The sequence below is a fragment of the Podarcis vaucheri genome (genome assembly GCF_965113315.1).
Source record: "Podarcis vaucheri genome assembly, chromosome: 2".
Taxonomy (NCBI): Eukaryota; Metazoa; Chordata; class Lepidosauria; order Squamata; family Lacertidae; genus Podarcis; species Podarcis vaucheri.
In genome coordinates, this window is record NC_138760.1 from 36,057,831 (window position 1) to 36,077,114 (window position 19,284).

The 19,284-nt window shown below is 46.5% G+C and overlaps 1 protein-coding gene across 5 annotated transcripts; it reads left to right on the top strand.

The window, feature by feature from the left end:
- Positions 1-6: 6 nt before the first annotated feature.
- LRRC45 (leucine rich repeat containing 45) lies at positions 7-18,862 on the top strand. Of its 5 annotated transcripts, none has more exons than XM_082211056.1 (18): positions 7-145; positions 3,918-4,230; positions 5,770-5,831; positions 6,737-6,807; positions 7,144-7,322; positions 8,774-8,902; positions 9,587-9,699; positions 10,631-10,689; positions 11,271-11,348; positions 12,787-12,922; positions 13,369-13,446; positions 13,630-13,741; positions 13,856-13,926; positions 14,646-14,738; positions 14,988-15,080; positions 15,743-15,916; positions 17,060-17,207; positions 17,981-18,862. In XM_082211056.1, the coding sequence occupies exons 2-18, from the start codon at positions 3,993-3,995 to the stop codon at positions 18,175-18,177; spliced, it is 2,031 nt and encodes a 676-aa protein (XP_082067182.1). In that variant the 5' UTR covers positions 7-145; positions 3,918-3,992; the 3' UTR covers positions 18,178-18,862. The 5 variants fall into 5 exon arrangements, with proteins under 5 accessions (XP_082067182.1, XP_082067184.1, XP_082067186.1 ...); XM_082211058.1 differs by having other exon boundaries at positions 144-292; XM_082211060.1 differs by lacking the exon at positions 7-145 and adding an exon at positions 3,697-3,717.
- The last annotated feature ends 422 nt before the right edge of the window (positions 18,863-19,284 follow it).

Genomic DNA, 19,284 nt, shown 5'->3' on the forward strand with positions numbered 1-19,284 from the left:
GCTGGAACATGTAGTCAGTCTGAAGTCGGCTCCCACTCGCGATTTCATCCCACTTCCGGTGGCAGAAGAGGCCTCCTTGGCCGAGCATTGTGGGAGTTGTAGTTGACTCTTCCCCCCGTCTCTTGCGTTGCGCTCTCTTGACTCAGTAAGTAATCCAAGGTAGAGACCTGAACGGGAAGCCTTGTTTTGCAGGGGTGGTGGAGCCCGGCCTGGGGACCTGGGGGTAGGCCAGGATCTGAAGGCAAAGCGATATAAGAGGGAGAAAATAGGCGGTGTAAGAGCCGCAGCTCGAGTAAGTTCAGACAGGAAGGGTGGTTTTCTTGCTCATTTGGTAGTGGAAATGGCATTTTTGCCCTCATTGCCACGTGCGCCTGCTCCTGTGCTCCACTGCCATAGCTGATTCTGCTCACATCTATACTGCTCGTAGTAACCATGTTCAGAATAAACTAGTAGCTAGTAGGATAGATTGCAAATGCATTTTCCACCAGCCCTACAGGATCATAATTCTAAAGCCTTTACTTGGAATTAAATTTATATCAGTAGGAATTACTTTTAAAAAAATAATTACCTACCATTAAGTTCAGTAGGACTTCCTCTCTTGTACATTTGTGCAATCAAAGACTGCGACTTAGTCACACCGAATTCAGTGGGATTTACTAAGTAAACATTTATAGGACTGGATCACACAGTTGCAGTTCCTGAGCTTGCTTAGCTCCCTGGAAGTAGTTCTGTATCCAAAAGGTTTAGGGCTGGGCCGTTAGGCTGCCTTCCTAAGAGAACTTAAGTCATTGAAAGTCTGATTGAATTTAATGCACCTTACCTCTGAGTAAACTTGGCTAGGACCAAGCTTTAAGGTCACATGCTAGGCACTGGAGCTACTGACACTGAAATAGTGCTAAAATGCTTCTATACAACTATTGTCACCATCTCTTAACAACTTCGTGCCAATTGCATGATGGGCAATAGAAAATACACAAATAAAGTTGTTTTATTTCTCAGAGTAATTTTAGTCAGAACCTCCCTTGGCATGGACACAACTGACGGGCTGAGAAACAAATAGTGGGTACAGAGCAAGGAAATGTGATGGCATACACTTTCTCTAAATTCCACTAGGGCAGGCAAGGTCTAGCTTTCCCTAGGGGCAACTTTCCAGGGCCTGCATGCCAGTGTTGGCTGGGACCAGAGGCAAATGCAGACAGAGCAATGAATATAAATGTTATTTTGTACGGGACAGTGGTACCTCAGGTTAAGTACTTAATTCGTTCCGGAGGTCCGTTCTTAACCTGAAACTGTTCTTAACCTGAAGCACCACTTTAGCTAATGGGGCCTCCTGCTGCCGCCGCGCCTCCAGAGCACGATTTCTGTTCTCCTCCTGAAGCAAAGTTCTTAACCTGAGGTACTATTTCTGGGTTAGCGGAGTCTGTAATCTGAAGCATATGTAACCTGAAGCGTATGTAACCCGAGGTACCGCTGTAGGCTATTTTCTACACACAAACACACACACACACACACACAAATACCCCTATTGTTCTCCATCAAGACTAGTAGGAATCATTATCAGAGTTCAATGACATATTCCAACAGGCAAAAACACTCAAAAGGAATGTGAAACAAGGCCTTTAGTTTGGTGAGGAGCACTACAGTTCCCAGGATAGTTGGGGGGCAGGAGTTATGTGCTTTTAGTCTATAGTGTGGATCTGACTGGTTGATACACTTTGCCACCTCTTCCTACAATTCAGCAACTATTGAACATTCCCAGTGCTCATCTTCCTAACGGCTTCCCTGTCTCCATGCTTTCAATAGAGAGCAGCAATTCGTCCTTTAGTAAAACTTTCAAATAGAGTCTGATGTCTGCAGAATCTGCTGCTGATTCAGCCTTTTAAATTTGAAATCCACACTGATCAGAACTTTTACTTCTCTTTTTCCTCTATCCTACTCTTCTGTTTATTTGATTTTCTCTTCTTTTTTGTCTACTGAGGCATGAATGTGTAGCTGAATGTATACAATTAGAATATTCACAACAAGTTTTTTTAAACCTGCAAGACAGTGTTGAAGGGAAAGTGTAGGGAGACAATGGGCGAGGCAAGGTAAGAATACATATATGAAACCGTTTCAACCAATTTCTTATTGCTTTACATATTTTTCTTACAATTAAGACAGTGGGTGGCGCTGTGGGTTAAACCACAGAGCCTAGGGCTTGCTGATCAGAAGGTCGGTGGTTCGAATCCCCGCGATGGGGGGGAGCTCCCGTTGCTCGGTCCCTGCTCCTGCCAACCTAGCAGTTCGAAAGCACGTCAAGTGCAAGTAGATAAATAGGTACCGCTCTGGCGGGAAGGTAAACGGCATTTCTGTGCACTGCTCTGGTTCGCCAGAAGCGGCTTAGTCATGCTGGCCACATGACCCGGAAGCTGTACGCCGGCTCCCTCAGCCAGTAAAGTGAGATGAGTGCCACAACCCCAGAGTCGGCCACGACTAGACCTAATGGTCAGGGGTCCCTTTACCTTTAAACTTTTAAAAAGCCAAGTGAGTCTAGTTTTGTTCAGGGGAAGTTTGCAGATTTCAGAGCCAATGTAATTTGACGTTTCACACAGTGACTTGTAGACACAAGAATTAACTGCCTCTATTGAAAAGAACTGTGCTTGGCAGTGTGAGGTGATACATAATGTTTGAAATGTGATAGTGGTTACTTTTGCTGCAGTCAAAATAAAAAAAATTCCTTCCTGTAGCACCTTAAAGACCAACTAAGTTAGTTGGTCTTTAAGGTGCTACAGGAAGGATTTTTTTTTATTTTGACTATGGCAGACCAACACGGCTACCCATCTGTAACTTTTGCTGCAGTCACTGAGTGGTTAACTTGTATGTGTGAACTCATCCTGAGACTGAACTGTTACTGTGAACTAATTTACAAGTAAGTGGATTTTTCTCACATAAACATAAAGTGTCTAATTCTCATCCCTGATGGCACACAGTAGTGTCATATTGTACCTCACATCTCTATAACAGTTTCTCACAGAAAACATGTGTGATTCCAAGGCAAACCTCCAGGGATGGAGACAACAACTTGGCATCTTTGTGTGAAAGGCTGGCTTCATCCTTCCCAGTTAAATTAATGCATTAATTTGATAACACGCACACAAAAATAAACAAGTTTTCCCGAAGTCCTGTATTCTGCAGAATGTGCACCCCAGATTTCAGCATCTTACATTTCCACAGAATATGAGAGACTAGCCAGACTTGCATTTTGATTCTGGTAATCTCTCACATTCAGAATTCTTGTAGAACAGCCACGCTATATATTTATTTTTAAAGGGTTCTCTTACACCACACGAAGACCACAGGTGCCTCTTATTTTAGAGAATGGCTGTCCCATAAAACAGGCACTGAAGGTCTCTCGAGTCCTTTTAAACATGCTTAATCTGCCAACTCTAGTTCTTGTTAAGTTGCCTTCATTACTTCAGAAACTTAACCTAAAACACTTTATCAGATTCTAATTTGATCTCATATGCATCATTATATGTGTGTTTACCCTGTGTGTTTAAAACCAGAACTCCTTAGCAGAAGGAATGTCCGTGAGAAAGTCAAATATTACTGCTAAACTACAACTCCCAGCATGCCTTACTTCCTAAATAATAGGATTTGGCAGAGGAAGAATTTAACTACATTACCCATCATGCTCCGTTTCCCTTGGTTACATAGGCTGGCGCTGGCAGTTGAAGGGTGAGGCTGTATTTCTAGCAACCCTCAGTGAGTGTTTGGAAACCTGACTGCTTTGTCTCGGGGTAAAGTTGGCTAGGCTGGTGCCATTCCTAGTGCCCTTATGTGGGCTTTTCTTAAAATCTTAAAAGCATGATTACCTGAGAGAAAGCGCTCAGCAGCATGTATCAGGGTGGTAATGTCTGACTGTTGCTGTCCCCCAGGCTACCCTCGGCTGCCATTTCATACCGGGACCCCTCTTAATTCCTCATCTACGTGGAGGGGCATGAGTGACACTGATGCCTGCCACAGAGATGGATGACTTCCGACGGTCCTACGTTAGGCTGTGCAAGGAGAGCGGTGCTGAACCCCAGGAAAGTATCCTTCAGCACTTGGAGGAAGCCTCGGGGAAAAGCCGCTTGGATTTAGCTACACACACCCTTTCTGTGGAAACCTGCGGGGTCCTGGGCAAGCTCTTGCAAGATGAACTCCAGTTCACCGAGATCACGCTGAGCAATTGTATGCTGAGTGAAGAAGGTGGGGATCTGTTTGTTCATAAGGCAATTCTTGATTTCTGTCCTTTCCTGAGAATAGACCATAAAAGTCAAAGTCCGTGGCCTCTTTTCCTCATGGCCTCTCATCCATGCTTCAGTTGCTGATGTGGCTTTGTCACCCATATGTTTTCGTTGCGTTGCACAAGTGGGAATTTCTTCTCCTCGTAAAAGGGGTTTCCAGTATCACTTGGGAAGGAATAAAACAAAAGATTACAAGTTGCCATGGGAGGCCCAGGAATAAAAGGGCTTGGAATACCTGCTGGTGGCAATTGCCTTAAGGGGATTTGGTCACTATTCAGAACCATGATGGCTCTATGAGGGGTACATTTGAAATCCCATCAAGAGTCAAACAATGATGTGTGAAGTGATGTAAAATTGATTTTTGCAGAAAGTGGATTTTCCTCAGTGCCACAGCAGGGGAGGAAAGGGTTAACACCCCCCCCCCCAATGCTTGCTAATTACCAGCCACCCAGCCTGGGGCATTTTTTCCATAATGTGAAGACAGCATTTAACAGACTAAGCCCCAGAAAATATTACACTGAAACAGAATTTTCCCAGTTCCCAAATAACATGTTGTTAACAGAGCCTCTTACACAGGGCCAGGCATACACTGCAATTTCTGTGATTGCACTATGCAATAATTGGCAGTGGGGGCAGAATACAGCATTCTGAGAATACAGGCTTATTTCTAACCCTAAAACATGGGTGGAAAGCTTGTTGCCCTTCAGATGCCCTTGTTGCACTCCCTGATCACTGGTCATGTGGGCTGGTGCTGATGAAAGTCATAGTCCAAAACATTCAGAAGGCACAAGCTTGAGAGAGACTGCCTTAAAGTATTCAGGTAAAATAACAGGAGCTGTAAGGCAATTAGAGAAAGCCTCTCTAGAATTGCCCCATTTTTCTTTTTTTGACAGAAGGTGTGCCTTTTGGGACTGCCTTCTACAATATGGATGGGAAACATCCAGGGGTCAAATGTAGCACTTTATCTGCCTCTCAAGGCTTCTCCCCCCCCCTCCCCCAGACACCTCTCCCCTGCAGACCTCCAAGTGTGGGTCCATTTAGTGTGGGCATTCCATTAAGTACTTGAGCCTAGAGCCAGTAGGAAAGCTTTGGATTGGGCCTGATGGCTCACAACATGCATAAGATGATGCTATAAATGAGTTATGCCTCCCCTTTTTCCAGGCCAGAGTTATGGGTAACACATAATCCCAGAGGAAGACCTTTTGGCACCCATTAGAGCAGGGATAGCCAACATAGTGTGTTCTAGATATTTTGGACTACAACTCATCCATCGTCCGTGACCGTTGGCCATACTGGCTGAGGCTGATGGAAATTGTCCACAGCATATATAGGACATCTGTTTGGCCACTCCTGTGTTAGAATCACAGCAAAAAGTTGCTAACTACAGAGCTTGCCTGACTGAAACAAATACCTGCTGACTCTTGCTGCTCATACCCAGGGGTTGAGAGGCCAGACCTGCAGTACAAAAAAAATTAACTGCCTTTTCCTTTTTCCCTTACAGGGGCTAAGCTACTACTTCATGGACTTTGTTCCAACACTGTTGTGAAATCCTTGGATCTGAAGGTGAGTCGGTTCCACTTCCAAGTAGTGGGGTCCAGAAATGACTACAATGCAACTTTGGAATTTTGGGAATCCCAGCTATTTTTAAAGGCTGAATTCCTCTTCTTCACGGTTGCAGAGGTACACTTTTAAATGTAAAGGCAGGAATTCAGAATCGTAAGTCCCAGTTAATTGCTTTAAACTCTAACAGGTTCTGTGCATATGGTTTTGCATCCCAGTCCTAAACACATGTGGAACAAAGCACCAATAAGAATTAGCTAGCCCCTCATTACCCCCCCCCACAAGCCAAGAGAGACAGGTATTTTGCTTAAGTTGCAGCATATGATTAGCCCAGACCTCAAATGTAAACAGCATGTGTCTATGTTGCTAGTACAGACTCTCTTTTTTGCAGTTTAAACGCCATGGCTTTCTGCCCAAAGGAATCTTGGAGTCTATTTATGTACTTACTAAATTTCACCCTGCTTTTCAGTTCAAATAACACAAAGTGATGTACAATAGCAGAATCATAAAAATAATAGTTGATAATGAAAATCAACTGAATGAAAATCAACTTTAACACTGAATGTGAACTGTTGTCAAGCGCTAGTCACAACAACAAGTGCTAGTCACCAAATCTTTACAAGTTTCTAACTCCCAAGAGTCCTTGGGCAAAGCCATGGTACAAAAAGTTATTTTAAAGCAGTGTTGTTTGTAGTGTAGATGTACTTGTACCTGACGACGAGGCAAAGCAAGCAGCTGAATCCCATTTAATGGGGACCATGAGTGGGAGAGAGCCATTGTGCTGCTGGCTTGCTTAAGGGCTTCCCACAAGCATCTGAGAACAGGATAACAGACTAAGTGGGCCTTTGGTCTGACCCTGCCGTGCTCATATGTTATCCTGTTAACTGCTGGGGCTTGGTTTGTTTCAGGGAAACAACCTACGATCTGTGGGGGCAGAGGCTCTGGGGAAACTGCTCAGGCAGAACAAGACAATCCAGAGGTGAGCAGCTACAGGGATTTTGGGGTACATTTGCTCCTTTTGGACCTTTCTGGGGGTGCACTGTGTGCATGTGTCACATCAAGATCTTCAAAATCTGACCAGGAGCAGCTTCTCCTGCTGTTGCTCAGCGAAACTGAAAAGACTGGGTGCGTTCTTTCTTGTCTCTACAAAATTATTGATTGTCACACAATATTACCTCATAAAATTGGTACTGAGTGCGAGGAAAATTAAAGGCTCCTTGCTTGGTGTATGGCCCAGTCTTAGCTGTGCTGTTACGTCTCTTGCCTAATGTGGTCTCTCTGCCTTTCTTTTTGACTTCCCCGCTCCCAACTCCAGCCTCACTTTGGAATGGAACAACTTGGGTGTGTGGGAAGAAAGCTTTGCCATTTTCTGCGAGGGCCTTGGCGCCAATGGTCACATCCAGTACCTGGATCTGCGCAATAACCAGATCAACCACCTGGGGGCTGGAGAGCTGTCCATGGCGCTGAAAGCCAATTCCAGTCTTCGGGAACTTGGTAAGACTCAGATTTACTTCTCTGGGCCACGCTTTCAGAATAAAAATATACTCATGCCACACCAAATCAATCAGCAATACATTGGAAAACACAGCTAGGATTGTCCTTGGTATTACTTGATGCTCTTGCTCTCATTTTAAAAAGATACATATCCATAGTCTAGAAATAAAAATATATTATGTTGACACTATATTATACCACACTGAAATGTTTAAATCTTCCTTTGATGGTCCTTGAATCTTCCCTGCCCGGCTACATCAGTGGGGGGTGCCACACCCTTTGAGAACCACTGCTCTAAGCAGTGAAGCATCTTCCCCTTCTTGTCAGCCCAGTTCCTTTTTCAGGGAAGCGATGACTGCTCTCCTGGCTTGAGCCTTGGACTCTGCTTACTTCTGAAGGTATCTGCAGGGCATTGCATGGATGTGTCCAACCCCTGTCTGCACAGTGACCCTCTTTCACCCTGGGATCGTTTGACTCCTGCACTGCAGCCACAAATGCTACTGAGCAGCATCTTCAGAACTGGAGGTGCTGCTGAGGCAGTTGGGCATCTCACTTTGCAGATTTTGATACAGTGGTACCTCTGGCTGCGAACGGGATCCGTTCCGGAGGCCCGTTCGCAACCTGAAAAGAGCGCAACCTGAAGCGCCGTATCTGCGCAGGTGCACTGCATGATTTGGCACTTGTGCGCATGCGCAAAGCGCAATTTGGTTCTTGTGCGCATGCGCGAGCGGTGAAACCCGGAAGTAACCCTTTCCGGTACTTCCGGGTCGTCGCGGGACACAAACTGAAAAGACGTAACCTGAAGCGTTCGTAACATGAGGTATGACTGTACTCTGTTCAGAAAGATATAAATTTGCCCACTCTTGACCAATCAAGCCAGGGCAAATGAAGCTTAGAACTGTACAGGTGCAGACACGGCCTTAGTGGCCTGTTCTGTGCCTTTTGGCATGAGGCCTTCAGCTGCTGAGCTTTATTGGCTTCCTGGCTGGCACCTGAAGCAACGCATGGCAAAATACCCAAAACTCTCCACACACACAACACACACACAGGGGCAAAGTCTCCCTAGCCGGCAAAGTATCCTTACATAAGCATTTTCAAGTTGCATAATTTGGTGCACACGTAAACCCATAGTAATTAATGGGCTTAAGCACCTCTAATTATGCATAGAATTATACTGTTCGTTTCGCACACGTATAATAAAGTATGGATCTGTTGCTTTGCATCAGTTCATCAAGCATTTATCTCCCTAGTACAAAAAAAGGACATGAAGGGGAATGCCACCAGAAATTAGCCTCCCAGCCCTTTTCACTGGACCCTCGATGAATTGCAGTTATAGGTAACACCCCCCCCCCGAAAGTGGCCTAGTTTCAGCTGCTGGTGTGTGAAAACTTGGAAAAGCGAGAGCTTGTGTTTAACTGGTGGTCGTGTGTGGTGCTTTTCTTCTTACTTAGATCTGCGCTGGAATAACATTGGGCTCCTGGGGGGCCGTGCACTCCTGAATTGCCTGCATAGCAACCGGGCACTACGACAACTGGAATTGGCCGGGAACAATGTGCCCAGTGACATCCTGAAGGCTGTGGGTGAGAAGCTGTGCCAACCCTTTACGTGCTTAGAGTTCTGTATTCAGCTGCTGCAGTGGGCTGCCCTGTACCCAACAGTCCTGTACAAGAGGGACAAGGGGTCAACATCCAGCCTGAGACCAAAGAAGATTTTCAGACAAGCTCACAGTTCTTTGAAGTTGACAGTACATCCTGGGCAGGGAGGGAGGGCAGCACATTTGCTGGGGTTTTTTTAGTTTATATTATGTGCATCTCAGAGGTAACCGGTAGGCCCCTGTTGAAAACAGAGTGTTTGGTTTACTCCAGCAAGGCTCTTCATATGTTACACTCCCCATTTTGATGCCAGATGCACAGGGAACATACTAACAGCAATTGTTGGATTTCACATTTGTGACTCTGGGACAAAACTGACCTTATTGGTCATTGGTGTATGATTGATTGGTTGATTGATTGCATTTATATCCCGCCCCTTTTCTCCCAAGGCACTCAAGGTGGTAACAGCCTTATGAGGTTGATTAAGTTGAGAGTTACTGACTGGCCCCAAGGTCACCCATTGAGTTTCATGACTGAGTGGAGACTAGAACCCCAGACTCCCAGGTCTGGGTCCAACATTCTATCGACTACACATCACTGGCTGCTCACCCTGAGCAGAATAGTTGGTGAAAAGGTTCATTTATGCACTTTCTCTCTCTCCCTCTGGCCCAGATCAAGCCATGGAACACAACCAAGAACGTCAAAACATCCTCTGCAAGAGTCGGAGCATGACCCAAGTGCTCAGCAAAGAGGTGATAAGCTTGAAGGAGAAGAACTCTAGACAGGTTTGTTGGCTTTGCTTGATAGTTTTGGGGGGGAATGTGCTACGGAGTTGTCCTGTCCTCTTCATCCATGGATTCAATCAAGTTTTCTATGGAGTGGAAGGGTTAATTTGTAATGGTGCTTGATCTTGAGGGCCTTGCATTTCTAACATCACTTGGTAATTCTTCCCAAGTTGCCAGAGGAAGTCGTTCTGATCTACAGAACCCTCTCAACTTCAGATGGCAAACTACTTTGAACATACTAGAAATTGAAGCAAGCCTGGACCAGTTTGTCTGGTCTAGGGAAGGTTGTTACTGTAAAATCATCTTGCTGGATCCCTGTGGCCTGGTAGAATTGCTGAAGCCAAGAGAAATGGGTAGGAGAATCCCTCTTATTGCTCTGTGTACCTCTCAGCCTCCCAGACATATCATCTGCACTAGTCCAGCTAATAAAACTTAATTCCTTAAACTCCCTGATTGAATGAATCCTTGGTCTTCCTATATATACCTGACAAGACACCTGTGGATCTAACCTGTTGCTCTTCAGCATCTTGGTGTTTACCTTCAGCTCTTGTGACTACAACGGTAACATTCCCACAAAAAATAAAGACTTGTGGTCTTGTGAATAGAGCTTGAGGCTAGGACTGGGGAAACTCAGGTTCAAGCCATAAAGCTAATTGGATGAGTTTAGGCCACGCTACCTCTCAACTTAACCTGCTCCAGAGGATTGTTGTGTAGTTAAAATGCAGGGAGGAGGCATTGTGCATTTCCTAAAGCTCATTAGTAGAAGGGTGGGATTAAAAATCTATAGACATGTTAACTGGAGGGCTGGGAAGTACAGCTGTGGCCTGAGGCTAGAAAAGTTCGACTCTCCTAGTACTCTTGAGTACATTGGCCTGCCTGCTGCTTGAATTTCAAACTCAGGTTACTGATTTTATACATATGTGATTTCCAGTACCTGGATATGATGGACACCATTGACAAGCAGCGAGAGGTGATGAACCACAGCAGTAGGTGAGTGGATTGTGGGCTGCAGATTTTTTTCCCTCATCAGCTGAGTCCAGACCATGGTTCCTCAGTGTTATTTTCAGGTGCTACTAAGGCGTTGCACCAAACAGAAATGGTAGCATGGAACAGGGAGCATCTCAAAAAGAGGATAATTCCACTGTGGAAGTTTAGAGATATTGCTATTTTACTTCGCTTCACTTTGTATGGTACAACCGTGACATCTGTGCTGACCCTAATAGGTCTTATGGACTAGCAGTCAGAATACTGTTTTTATTTATTTTAAAGTTTTTTTTTCACCCGCCTTTCCTCATATAGTCAAAGGCAGCTTACAAAAATATCAAAACAGGTTATTCAGAGTGCTGAACCCTTGTAAAGCATTACTTGTCACATAGGAACTATCTACAAAGTATGCTGTGGTTTTGGTTTTTTTAAAATGATTTCTAAGAAACTTCCTTCGGCTTGTTACTGTTTGTCCCATTTTAACCAGTACTTTTGTCACAACTTGGCTGCTCCCTTCCCTGCTCTTGCTACAAAGTTTATTTTGCAGATAGTCCCATACCTGGATATTGCCTCTCTCCTCCATGCAGGGTATCAGCAACACGAATCGGGCAGTTGCAAGAGGCCCTGACGGAGCGACATTCCGTGTTGAACTCGCTACAAGCAAAGTAAGGAGCAGCAACTCTTTGGGAACCTGTTGGGCAAGAGGATCAGAAAAAGCAGGATTTAATTTCCTTTTTTAAAAATAAATATTTATTAAAAATTTCCAATCAAACCAAATTATATATTCCAAATTATACAAATTATCCAACAATCAAACAAAACCCAATGTTATGCCTAATTATAATTTTTTATTATTATTATTTAGCTGACTTCCCATGCTTCGAGATCAGAGGGAATCCTAATCATCTATTTCTACTGCATTTCTAAATATTACAATAATTCCCTTAATACATTCTGATGTTAATCCTTCAGCAGGATTTAATTTCCAACCAGATATCTGGCTCAAACGGAATCTCTAAAGAGTTATATCCACACCATCCAATTACAGCCCTCTTATACCACTTTAATAGTCACGGCTTCCTCCAAAGAATTCTGGGAACTGTAGTTTGGGTTGCTGAGAGCTGTTAGGCAGCTCCTCACGGAGCTACAGTTCCCAGCGCCCTTAACCAGTTCCCAGGATTCTTTGGGGGAAGCCATGACTGTTAAAATGGTCTAAGAGAGTTTTAAATGGATGGTGTGACCCATCTAATACACCATCTTGTTCTCGCTACTGGGACTCCCTACTGGATCACAATTTGATCTAGACCAAGTCACACCAACCACACTACCACTATGCAGAAATACATAGCTAAAAATTAAGAGGTGGGTCCCCAAATGCATGTCTTGGCAGAAGGTGGTCCCAAGTCTCAAAAGGTGGAGGATTACTGTTGTCGTGTATGCCTGGAGAAATACATTGGACTTGACCTGTGTTGCATGAATGCTGAAATAGTTATCCAGCATCCAAAATGGATATGCTGTCTCTTTATTTAGTTATCACAATTATTTACATTCCACCAAGGTGGCTTACAGGTAATATTTCAATTAGGTTAGTATTTTTATTGTATTTCTAAAATATCTATCAAAAACACATCCTGATCCTTCACACACAACGTTCACCCTGGGGTGGTGAGGAGATAGTCAAGCAAGAACAGGCCCTGTTTATCATAGAATCATAAAATGATAGAGTTGATGTTGATCTAAGTACATATTTCTCAGAGGCATGGAGAGAATGTGGCCTTCCAGTTGATGTTGGGCACAAACTCCCATCAGCCTCAGCTAGCCAGGCCAGTGGTGAGGGATGATGGGAGTTGTAGTCCAACAAATATCGGGAGGGCACCAAATTCCTCGTCCCTGAAAACCCTGTGAAAGTTTGTTATACTGGGTTAACTCCCCTTGAGAATGTCTCCTTTGCGCGTGAGGTTTTGTGGCTGTAAAGGTCTTCAGGTTGAAAGTGATTATGCAGGACAATTTGGCTCCTTGTGGCCATCTGATTCTGGCCACAAGCACACGGGTGTTTGCTTTGCTGCATGTCCCTAATCTCATGTGACACTTCCTGCCTTGCAGACTCCAAATGACGGAGGCCGCTTTGGCTTTGTCCGAGCAGAAGGTGTGCAACCTGGGAGAGCTGCTGAGTACGGCAAAGCAGGAGCAGGCGAGGCTGGTTGAGAGCCAGGCCAAAGAGTTGCAGCAACACAAAATGGTAGGCCGGGATGATCTGGGCAGACTGGGGCCATCTGTGGCTGAGCAAGTGGCAGGTGGCCAGTGTGGTGTAGTGGTTAAGAGCGGTAGTCTCGTAATCTGGTGAACCGGGTTTGCTTCCCCGCTCCTCCACATGCAGCTGCTGGGTGACCTTGGACTAGTCATACTTCTCTGAAGTCTCTCAGCCCCACTCACCTCACAGAGTGTTTGTTGTGGGGGAGGAAGGGGAAGGAGATTGTTAGCCGCTTTGAGACTCCTTCAGGTAGTGATAAAGCGGGATATCAAATCCAAACTCTACTTCTTCTTCAGCATGGAAGCCTTTGTTGGGAAAGGTGCCCAGAGCTGATGTGGTGGTATGGGAAGCAGTGCTGCATAGGGGGTATGTGAGGAGGATGGAAGAAAAGTAGGGGAAGAAGAACTGATAGCTGCCACTGCCTGCCTTTGTAGGCATCTGCTAATCGAGAGGCAACACTTCAGCGAGAGCTTTCAGCAGCCCATGAAAAAAACCTCCTGCTCAAGAATCAGGTAAGAGAATGGCTTGAGTATCTGCAATGGGTAGCTTACCTCTCTCACACACACACCAGGAGCTCTTGACTGCCCATCTTCTCCTTTTCCTGCCGCCAGGCTCCTGCCTCTCACCCTTGTCCCAGCAGTCCAGGGTGCAGAGACTGGGCTTGCCTGGGTACCATAAGAGTGGCTTCCTTCTAGGTGAGTGACCTGGAAAGAAGGTGCAAAGCACAGCAGGAGCAGCTCTTCCAGGTGAAGGAGGACCTGACCCACACAACGGCAGAAATGAAGCTGCGGGCTGTACAGGCTGAAGGTGAGCAGGATTTGGGGAGTCTGGAGCTGCTGAGTCTGGATTCCCCAGAAGAGTTGAATGGGTGAAGGACCAAGCAGCTGGCACCTCACTGTAGTTCTCCCTGCTTTTTCTCAGAACGTTTGGACATGGAGAAGAAGAGGTTCAAGCAGGTCCTTGAAGATGCAGAGTCCCTTCGGCTGAAGGAGGTAAGGTTGAGGGCGGCAAGTCCTTCAGCAGCATCCCTGGGGAGAGGGGGGGCATGATAAGAAGACGAACACAGATCCCTTCTTAAGGAGGCAGAGCTGACTCAAGCTAACTCTCGTGTCTCAGGCGGAAATTTAATTCCTTCATTTAGCATCTTGCTGCATAGGATGCAGGGTCGCAGAGTTTTTCCTACAAGAGGTTTCAGTTCCTTTCCCATTTCACATGACTGAATGAAGAGAAAAGGAAGGGGGTGCCCCCAGGCGGACAGCAAGGCCCTAAGTGGGGGGGTGGAAAGGCCTTTTATTCCCTTTTGGGGGGAATTGGGATTGCAATCTCCATTTCCCTCTTCTCCATACAAAGGACTGGATGCTTTCCCAATGGTTCCCACATTTCAGATCTTACTTCCCAAGAGTCTGGGACAGGGGAAGTATATTTCCCCTTGAGGGATCTCCCAAGTAGCCTGTGTTGCTTGTTGGGTTAGACTGACTCTAAGCAGAAGCTCCATAGTCTGAATTAGTCCTCATTTCTTATCAGGAGGTCAGTTCATTCATGTATCTATATTGAAAGGAAGGCTTTGCTCCCAAACCATTTGGGATGGAGTGGAGCCCAACATCCCTTTCTGAGCTGAGAATGAGAAGGTCCCCATTTGCTGAAGGGGTTACACTAGATGGTGCTCAGATGCTGTTATGTACCCCCTTCCTTTGTGCCATTCATAATGCAGGTAGATCACCTGAGCCATCACATGGAGGCAAGTGAGCGGTCCCTGCAGGAGCGCATCCAGAGACTGGAAGCCATCCGCATAGGGCTTGAGGAGGTGAGTGGAGCGGCAGCAGATCCGCCACAGGGTACGAAGTCCCAGCCATAAGCTGCTTACTGCCATAGCCAACCTTTGCGTGAAAAGCATACCCAGTCCCTATCCTCTGTTGTTTTTCGGCCTCCTCTAGGATCTTGGATCCAAATGCAACCTGTTGGATGAGAACACTCAGGAAGGCCGAAGGGACGTCGAGATTCTTAACAACCCAAAGTTGTCACGTAATGCCCTTTTTTTTGCTATTGTAACTAGGAATTGAGCCGAGTGAAAGCTGCTGCCCTTGTAGAGCGAGGCCAGATTGAGGAAGAGCTCATCAAAGCCAAGAACCAAGCCCGGTTGGAAGAGGTGAGCGCGGCTGGGGGCTGAGGGCGGAGCTACATGTTATAAGAAACAATGGGGGTGCTTGCAGAAGCTGCAACAGCAGCAAACCACTTGACTTGTCCCCATTCCATCCATAATGTGTTGTACCGCCTACATCATATCACATCACTGTGTTTCAACAGCCACACGAGTGGCACCCAGTGATGTGGAAACAGGGCCAGGAAACTCTCCATGTCATAGCATCAGGGTGTGAAACCACTTTGAGAGAGGGGGGGTAACCATTTTCCATGGCAGCTTCATGTTTTCTTGCCTCTGCAGAACAGCAAAATATATGTCGCAGAACTGCACACGTGGAAGCGAATTCAACATCGCATTGTATTGCTACTTCCAAAAACTGCAGGTGGCAAGCACGGTCTTAGAAATAGGAATTCCCCTTTCTCAAACACACACACACACGGCTAACGTGAGCCCACAATCTTTGCTTTTTGCTTCACAACTATGGCTTTTTCAAAAGTTGTGTGCAATTTCAGTTGAATAACTAAAGGATTAAAATTTGCACCAATAATGGGTGGAGGTTTTCCTTAACTGGAAGGCGGCCCTAATTAGTGCATGCCGGTGTTATATATATAATTTCAAGCAGTTGCTTTCCCACCCCCTCCTCTCCCACCCCCTTTTGGGCTTTGCAGCAACAGCGACAGGAGCACCTGGAGGAGAAGCTGCGGCTGATGATGCAGTCCCGCGACGAGGCTCAGAATTACTGCCTACAGCAGAAGCAAGCAGTGGCTGAGGCCCAGTCTAGGGAGGGCCACCTGAGCCTACAAGTGGAAGGGCTCAAGAGGCGGGTGGAAGAACTTCAGCAGGTGAATGGAGAGTGTGGTTGGGAGGCCATGGTGACTGGGTGGTATATACCGTATTTTTCGCTCTGTAGGACGCATTTTTCCCCCATCCAAAAATGAAGGGGAAATGTGTTTTCGTCCTATGGAGCAATGCAGGTTTTCGCTGAAGCCTGGAGAGCGAGAGGGGCAGCTATCCGCAAGCCTTCGGAGTGCGGCGGGAGTTCCCGCCGGGCTCCGAAGGATTGCGGATAGCAGCCTGCAGCCCGAAGCTTGGGGAGCACAGCGCTGTGCACCCCAGGCTTGGGGCAGCTATCCACAAGCCTTCGGAGCACTCCCCCAGCCTCTGCGCAACCTTGCCTCCGCTCCCGGACCTGTTCTGGAGACTGGGGTCGGGGGAAGCTCGGGCTTCCCCTGACCCAGCCCCACGGCTAAAAACGAAGCCGCACACAGCCTCTCCCGGCTGGAGAGGTTGTGCGTGGCTAAAGAGGAAGCCAAGACAGCCAGCGGAATGGATCCCGCTGGCTGTCTTGGCTTCTTTGCTCTTTGGGGCTGGGGGGGGAATAATTTTTTTTCTTTATTTCCCCTCTAAAAACTAAGTGCGCCCTATGGTCTGGTGCACCCTATAAAGCGAAAAATACGGTAAATTGCCTAAGCAGCAATAATAATAATAATAATAATAATAATAATATTACAATAAAGTGGAGAAAACGGGTAGGGCATCCTTCACTGCCAGAAAACCTAAGATTAAATTTTCAAACACATGCAATTTCTACTGACTGAAGTATTGAATTGGTGTAGAATTGGGTGTCTGTAAGACATGGTAGATTACCTTGGGTTACATACGCTTCAGGTTACAGACACTTCAGGTTACAGACTCCGCTAACCCAGAAATAGTACCTCAGAGTAAGAACTTTGCTTCAGGATGAGAACAGAAATTGTGCAGCAGCGGTGCGGTGGCAGTGGGAGGCCCCATTAGCTAAAGTGGTGCTTCAGGTTAAGAACAGTTTGAGGTTAAGAACAGACCTTCGGAACCAATTAAGTACTTAACCGGAGGTACCACTGTACAGGGAAGGGATGGGATGGGCATCTCCTCTGAGCTTTTAAAATGGTTCATACTTAGCCTGCAGCCCTCTTGACTTGCTTTGTCGCCTGTATTTCGGACGGCAGGAGTTGAGCAGCAAGGAACAGGAGAAGGTAACTGAGATCAACAAAGTGCGAGTAGGGCTGCAGGAGCAGATAGGACACCTTGAGGCCGAGAGGACGGCACAGGAAGGGCTGCGGGAGAAGATTGCAGCCCTGGAGCGACAGCTGAAAGGTAGGGAATGGTGTGTCTCTGCTTCCCTGGAAGCTGCAAGAAACAGTGTGGTATGCCATGCCTGTGAGACCAAGGTGATCTGTTTCTAACTCCACCAAGGACTCTTATTGCATCCTTTGATGCCTTGGAGCTGGGTCTGACAAATGGGACCTTTTGCATCCTGCTTCCCTCTTGCTGGCAGATTTGGGACTGAAGGAGGCAGAGATGGCTGACATAGAGTCCCAGCAAAGGAGGAGGAAATGAGAGGGCTGTCTGGAATCCATGTGGCAGCCTCTCTCAAACTGAGAGGAACACATAAAGAGAAATAGAAGCGTTTGATGCAGGGCAGGAGTAGAAGATTAAGTGCCTCGTACATGAGCAAGAGGTGTAAAGGTGGGACCTTTGCAGTCTACCAGCTGGGGACAAAGTCACATCCAGCCCACGGGATTGAGAAGATCGGGGCACCCCCTCTTATTTCTGCCTCCCAGCTATCCCAGATGCCAACTCCCCAAACAGCAGTGCAATTGTAGCTCTTGTCCAGTAGCATCTTTGGAGCTGGGGGAGTGACTTGTCACAGTTAGCAAGAGAGAGGGTTGTCCATTTTGTCATTCTAGGAGGTTTCCATTCAAAGAAGAAACCTAGATTTCTCCACCAGCAGAGATCGTATGGGCAATGGGGGCTTTCTGGTTTTCTGCCACTGCTGTGTAAAGCTTAGCCCAGCCCCAAGAGCATTTTCAGAATCCTGAGGACCACAGAGGTCTTGGTGTGCTGATGCTTTGTTCCTCTTTATGTAGTTCTGTCCAGCAACCACCGGGAGGCGCTACTGGACAAAGAGGGCGAAGTCTCAAGCCTACTGGAGAAGCTGCGGGTTCGTGAGGCAGAGATCTCCAGGATGAGGGAGGAGGAAGCCCAGCGAGTCAGCTTTCTTCAGAACGCCATCATGTCTTACGTGCAGGGCTCCCCGCGAAGCACTCAGAGCCCCAAGAAGTGAGCATGCGGATCCTGGCTTCAAGGAAGGGAGTCTCAGAATTATGACTGTGGACAGGTTGTGGAGTATCATGGAGTCCATCTTCCTTATGTCGCTGGGAGATCCTGCAAGAGAGACTGCATTGCGTCAGCTTGCCTTAGGCTGGGCCTGAGGTATCATTGGCGTGTTTGCCATTGCCTTAGGAACTATTTCAATGGTTCACACCAAAGCCAAGTCTTGTTTTTAAACCTGCAAACTGTGAGGAAGTCTCCAAGGCAAAGCCATCCATTCCAGTTTGTGAGACCACAGAAAGGTCTGGTCGCACGGGCAGGAAATACGATGTCTTCCTACATGACAGCCATTAGCCTCAGCCTTTGGTCTGATGCACGTTACCTCAGCAAAAGCCCCCTCCCAGCAGCAATGTGGTCAACTGTCCTACTGTATCAGGAACAAGTGAAAGCACCCATTTCTCAGATACCCCAGATCATGTAGGCATTTCCCACGCCAGACTTTCACCTGCACAGGGTCTACTGATGCAGACATGGGGGAAATTCTATTCCATGCAGAAGGTTGGGACAGGAATTGCTTTGTATAGCCTGGTCTACATCCATCAGCTCCTTCCACAGAGCATATAATTTGCCTTCCATGCTTGGGAGGAGCCCTCTTGTTGCAGCTTTTGAAAGTAATCATTACAGTGAGCGAACCTCTAGCTGCCGGTGCATTATTTCCTAGTCTTGAAAGTGGTACAGGCTTGAGTGGCCTAATGGGGCAAGGATGGGGCGAATTTGCTGTGTTCCTTTCATGGGAGTGGCAAGCTTGGTGTTCATTTATAATTCCAGCTTTAAAAGCAGGAAAAAAATGAAATGTTTCTACTTTTGCTCCAGTTCAAGGGCCGGTTTGTGGACAGACCAGTGTTCATTCTATGTGTCTTTTCACATATAACTGTGACGCTGTTGTTTATGTATAATTTGACAATGGCCTGGTGCACAAGACATGCTAAGCCAAACCTTAGCTTAGCAAGACCATGCAGTCTCCCCGGGGAAAAGCTTTCAGCTGCTTTACTTCTCCCTTGTCCTTTATGTTGCCAAACTGCACTGAGCTCAGCTAATGTTTGGTTTAGCATGCCATCTG